Source organism: Brachypodium distachyon, chromosome 1 (genome assembly GCF_000005505.3).
Source record: "Brachypodium distachyon strain Bd21 chromosome 1, Brachypodium_distachyon_v3.0, whole genome shotgun sequence".
NCBI classification, from domain to species: Eukaryota; Viridiplantae; Streptophyta; class Magnoliopsida; order Poales; family Poaceae; genus Brachypodium; species Brachypodium distachyon.
The window spans coordinates 43,830,434-43,836,433 of NC_016131.3; the positions used below are offsets into that span (position 1 = coordinate 43,830,434).

Genomic DNA, 6,000 nt, shown 5'->3' on the forward strand with positions numbered 1-6,000 from the left:
TGAGTTGACATAACAAGCATCATGAGACGATCAGAGACATCCCATGCCCAGTTGCACATACTTTTTCCATTTGGTTATGTTGGCTCTTTGAGTCTTGACCACGAGCTAACAACCAATTAACCAGAGCTCTGCCTCCCCGAGAGCATCTACGTACAAATTAAATCATGCTCACGCTAGCTAGTAATCCTAGCTCCCAATGATGGTACTAGTATTAATTAAGCAAGCTTACTGGCTGCTGCTGTTTGCAGAACCAATTACTCCACTTGGATGAGAGATTATTAGTAGCGGATTATGTGGGATCATGCCGGATACTGTCGAGAGATTGGAATCATTCGCGTGCGGGGGGTGGTAACAAGTGGGGGGTGCCGAAAGCAAACCCGAGCCTGACAGCCAAATCCTTCTTCTTGTTCCATTTGCCCGCGCCGTAGAAACTCAGCTCCTACTCAACCCATATGGGATGTGTACTTAGCCAGTTGCGAATTTGATAATTCATCGTTGGCATGCGAATGCGCGATGCTTATTTGCAGATCCCGAGCTCTTAATTATCAGCTCTCACGGCCCTGCAGGTTCCATTGACCTGACCATGTTTTCGACTTTCGTTTGGTACAACCACATCAAATTAAGGTGCTGCGATGCGATGCCAATGCAAACAAACTGAAGGTAGCAAGTTCTATCCACGGTGGCAAGGGTTGACAATTTTAGTTCCCCCTAGGTTGAGGCTCCCCACTTATACTACAAAGGATTGACTATGCACAAAGAATTGTATGAACTGATTCTTGCTGCTGTACTTTAGCAAGTCCGGGTTTGTTGCTTACCAAAAACTGTCAGTTGGGAGCTAGCTATTCGGGACTATATGATTGAGAAAGAGGAAAACCAACTAACCAAGCTAGTTGGTCTGTTTGTTGATTTTTTGAAAAAATAACATATCATGTCAAGCATGATGTGATCTCGCAGAGAGCCCCAGGCCATCCATATACTTAGTCCTGCCTACATTGGACCTTGCACGATAAGAAAAATATTAGTTCTTCCACAGAAAAATCCAATACATAAATATTAATACTTCCTCAGTCTAACAAAAGATGTCTCAAGTTTGTCAAATTTGAATGTTTCTAGACATGACTTAGTGTATAGATGCATTCAAATTTAGTCAAAATTGAGACATCCTTTGTCGGACGGAGGAATATATTAGCTCAGCCGGAAAACGGAAGGGAGGAGAAAGGAAGAAGATAAGAAGGGGAGAAACGTGCAGAGGACAGAAGCAGGTGCTGAATTTGGATGAGCAGAGATGACACAATCTTCAGTGCTCCATCCCTATCTCCTTAATTAACAAAAAAAGAAGAAGCAAACTTGCAAGGATATCCTTGATTAATTAGTTCGCAATAATGAGTGGGGAAATGTTGGTGAACTAATCTAGTGCGGTTGAATTTGAGGCTCTGAAGGCATCGGCCGGTTGAATGCCATTGCCCGCCCTTATCTTGCAGATACCTGAACGAAGAAACGAAAAGGACAGTCACATGTCGATCGAGAAGTGAGGCATAGAAAGTTGTTGCTCGATGGCTTTGGATTAGATTAGAGGCCTATAGTTCATCTAGATTGATTCAGTGCAAGGGAATAGTGGCCGTCCTTAATTGTCTAAGATTTAGCAAAAACCTTGCAATTTCAGGTGATTTAGATGATTAAATGTTGTTGATACAAAGGCAAGAGATGGCTCAGATTTTGACGAAATTTGGCCGAACTGAACTTCCCTGCTGCTTATATCTTGGCACTCTCGAGCCGCTGGGTTGACAGTACTTACGTGCATTGCATGAGATAGAGTGAGCCGTGTCACCGGAGCGGCGCACACGATCGAGACGAACGCCCCATGCATCCGCGGCGCGTGCCCGCACAATTGAAGTCCCAACACGTACCCGAACTCCCCGGTCAGCACGCAACTTGGTCTACAAAGATCACATGCTGAGCAATGCCACCACCATCTCCTCGGAATCTCGGATCACACAAGATCGGTCAGGATCGGAATGCATGCATCTCCGCGCGGGCCGGGCGCGATCCTTGCATGTCAACGTCACGGCGCGCTCTCTGGAACTCGATCGACCAAGAGCGCGCGCGACCCACGCCGTGGCCACAACGCTATGGCAGGCACCACTCCACTTGCCCCATGCATGCATCTGCATGCGGACAACACCCGTCAGTGTATGATCCTATATACCGATCGGCCATAAATAGACAAGAAGTGAAAAAAAGACACCGTTGGAACTTAATTTGCAGAACCACTTTCCAGTCGGGTGATGCCGACACACGAAGAAGATCGAGCCACCACGTTACAGTACGGTAGCAGCTGCTTATACGATCGTGCTCGCTCCCGCGGCGCCACGATCATCACGGCCCGTAAAACCCTTCTACGCTGCACGGAAGGAATGACCGAATTTATCGCGCCTATGTGCAAGGAACTATAGTCCAGGCCTCCAGGGCAAAATCATGCCGTCGATCGGGCCGATCTCTGCGGTTCTGCGCGCCATGTATCGATCGTCCGACTGTTTTTTGGACACCGTCTCCACATTAATTTCTTCGTTCCGTCGGCCCCCGCGTGGCGCGACGTTTGCCTTTTGCTTTAATTCCCTCGCGCTAGCTAGCTAGCTTAGCTGGTACGTGCCGAATCAATCGGTTTCTAGTTCCAACGGCGATTCGACGTCGCGAAATTTAACCCCACCTCACTCACTTGTGGTGTTATTACCACGTGACCTTCGCAGTGTGTGTACAGTCGGGCACGGCGTTGGACCTGCAAACGGCCACACAAATGGCCGGGAGCACACGGCGACAAGTCGCGCACAACAGTTTACTTTTTTGTCGAGTTGGGAATCAATTAGTTGGTAGTGTCCAAATTTCCACTTTTTATTGTTTGGGGACTGAATGTTCTAAGTCCATATAATCAAGAAAAGCATGCTTGTCTTGGAAGGAAAAATTCCATCCACCCCGTTCTCATTTTCCTGTCTAGCTAGCTACAAAGGCGGAAATTTCTGGAATAAGAAAAGGAAGAAAGGTGTGCAAAATTCGAGATGTATGCGCTTGGATTAGTGCAAGAACATCCCATATATGTAGTTTACCATTTCTCTGGGAGGAGTGGCGCCACGTGTTGCATCCAAGACGTACGATTGCCGCCCTTTCTAAAAAAAGAAAACAGAAGAAAGAAGGGAGTATATTACCCTGAGAGGAAAAGGGGAACAACCAACCCCAAATGAAAATAAAAATAAAAATAAAAATAAAAATGCACGGAAAGAAATTAAGCAAATTAACTCATGTTATGCACGGTAAAAAAATTAGCACGGTCCGTCCGTGGGAGTATCTACATACGCTAGTTTTCCTCTTCAAAAACTAATCGGATCAAAGCCTCTTTTGAAACTTGAACAAGATATCAATGTCAGCACATTAATTCCACCAGCAAGAGGCGGCTCATGCGATGTGCATGAAGCCAGAGGCCAGGTCAACGAGCCATGCCACGGACGACCCACGTGGCACCACTCCGCCCGGGCCCACTCCCCAGCGACACCACAAAATTCCTACACGGCGGGAGGTTTCTTCTTCCATGGTTCACACTGGCGACCTCGATCTCCTCTCCGGCCGCTATATAAAGGCCTGCGGCGGAAGCCAAAGCTCCCCACGAGAGACGCCCTCCGCCCCCACACCACACCACCAAACACACAGCCCTTCCCCTTCCCATCCACGACCCACTCCACTGCACATCAATCCCCGGTGAGGCTGAGCGATCCTTGAACCCAAACACAGCCACGCTGGAGAACCCAAGCGATCTCGTCAACGGCAGGTTTGTCCTCTGAACTCTCCTTTTCTGGGACTTTCTCCGCTTGCTATTTGATCAAGCAAGAAAGTTTCTCCTGGAAAAGTTTTTTTTTCTGCTTTGTTCACATGCAAAGTTCTTCTTCTTGTTCTTGCTAGGAAGAACAGAGATCCAGAGAACCTTTTTAATCCTCTGGATTCCTGTTCGAATTTTTTTTCTATTCTTTTTAGCCTTTGTTTTTGCCTTTTTAGCAAGCCAGAAAGGGTTGTTTTTACAGAGCCCTTTCAAGTTGCTTGCACAAGCCAGACAAAATCCATCCCCTATTCTTCCCTTTTATCGAAGAATCAGGGCTTAATTTTTCCTTTTGGTTTCTACTTTTCTCTCTCTTTAGTTCAGTTTCTGCACAAAAATTTCCTCTGTTTTTCTAGTTCGTCATGGCAGCCATAGATCTGTACAACACCCGCAGAAACCAGTTCAGCTCCTCGTCCTCGTCGTCTTCCTCGGACCAGGAGCTGATGAAAGCGCTCGAACCTTTTATCAGGAGCGCTTCTTCGCCCACCTCATCCACCTCCGCCTCCTCCCCCTTCTCCAATTATCCCCATTATTATTCCCTTTCTCCACTGCCTCAAGAATCATACTACTTCCCAGCTTCCTCCTCCTCTTACACCGCACTTCAAGCTCCGTTTGCTACTCCGGCCACCACCACCACTTCCTTCTCGCAGCTCCCGCCTCTGCCGCCGACCTCGCACTGCACCTCGCCGGCGGTGTACCCGCCGACGAACGATGACGTGGTTGGGCTGGCCAGCCTCGGCCCACAACAGATCCATCAGATCCAGGCCCAGCTCTTCCTCCAGCACCAGCAGCAGCAGCAGAGGGGGAGTTGTTTGTCCCTGTCGGCGTCGCTCCTCGGCCCGCGGGCCCAGCCCATGAAGCAGCAGGCCCACGGGCCGGTCCAGCCTTCAAAGCTGTACCGCGGCGTGCGGCAGCGGCACTGGGGCAAGTGGGTGGCCGAGATCCGGCTCCCCAAGAACCGGACGCGGCTGTGGCTCGGCACCTTCGACTCCGCCCAGGACGCCGCCCTCGCCTACGACAAGGCCGCCTTCCGCCTCCGCGGCGACGCGGCCCGCCTCAACTTCCCCGACCTCCGCCGCGGCGGCGCCCACCTCGCCGGCCCTCTCCACGCCTCGGTCGACGCCAAGCTCACCTCCATCTGCCACACCATCGCCGCCGCCAAGCCCAAGTCCAAGCCCTCCTCCGACTCCCCCAAGGCATCGGCCTCATCCACCACAACGTCCACGGAGGGGGAGGAGTCGTCTTCCTCGGCGCTCTCCGCCGGCTCGACCCCGCTTCCCCCTCCGCCGCCGCCGCAGCCGTCGCTCCCAGAGATGGCGAGCCTTGATTTCACGGAGGCGCCGTGGGACGAGTCCGACGCCTTCCACCTCCACAAGCTCCCGTCCTGGGAGATCGACTGGGACTCCATCCTCTCGTGAATCATCATCACAGCAAACGGAAGCTTCGTTGACTGATTAATTGATTAAGCGGTGTAATTAAATTTGATTAATCCGCAGCGGCTAAGGTTCGATGGAATATTAGACATCGGCCCCCCGGCTGCTGCGGTTAGGGTTTAAGGAGTTCTCATCTCGTCTCGTCGTCGTAGTTGTCGGTAAGAAGGGTTTAAGCTTTAAGTTCACCTAGCTACGTACTTTGGTCGTCAAGGAGTAATGCTGTTGTAGTAGCTGTGTTAGTAGTGATCGATCTCCTGGTTGCTTCGCCGCGTTGTTTTTTCTCGCGGCGAAGGCCAGTTGAGGGTGTAATGTAATGTAACTCTTTGTTACTGCTGAATTTAAATTTATACTAGCTACTGTATTGCATGTTACAAGTGTCAAGCTTACTGGCGCATTCAATAGTTCAGTGTTGCAATCCTTGCTTTCTGTTTCTGTTCTCCTAAAATGTTACATTTTGGCGATAACTTTGTAATTTTGTGCTAATAATGTTTGTACATGTAACATGTCAAATGCAAATATTTGCTCCTTTTTATACATGTTAAAACTCCTCTGTGCAACGCCATCTGAAAAAAGAACAGACGGATCGAGTATCGTTCAGTTTCGGAAAAAAAACAAAGGATCTAGTATTGTTTCGTGAGGGAAGAGCAGATACTCAAGTATTACACCGCGTAAACTCTATAAAGCTCCACCGGAGATGAACTGTGT

At 49.5% G+C, this 6,000-nt stretch overlaps 1 protein-coding gene across 1 annotated transcript; it reads left to right on the forward strand.

The window, feature by feature from the left end:
• The first annotated feature begins 3,635 nt into the window (after nucleotides 1-3,635).
• LOC100839894 (ethylene-responsive transcription factor RAP2-4) lies at nucleotides 3,636-5,666 on the forward strand. Its single transcript, XM_003564019.4, has one exon. It carries the CDS (start codon nucleotides 4,225-4,227, stop codon nucleotides 5,278-5,280), a length of 1,056 nt encoding a protein of 351 aa, XP_003564067.1. The 5' UTR covers nucleotides 3,636-4,224; the 3' UTR covers nucleotides 5,281-5,666.
• The last annotated feature ends 334 nt before the right edge of the window (nucleotides 5,667-6,000 follow it).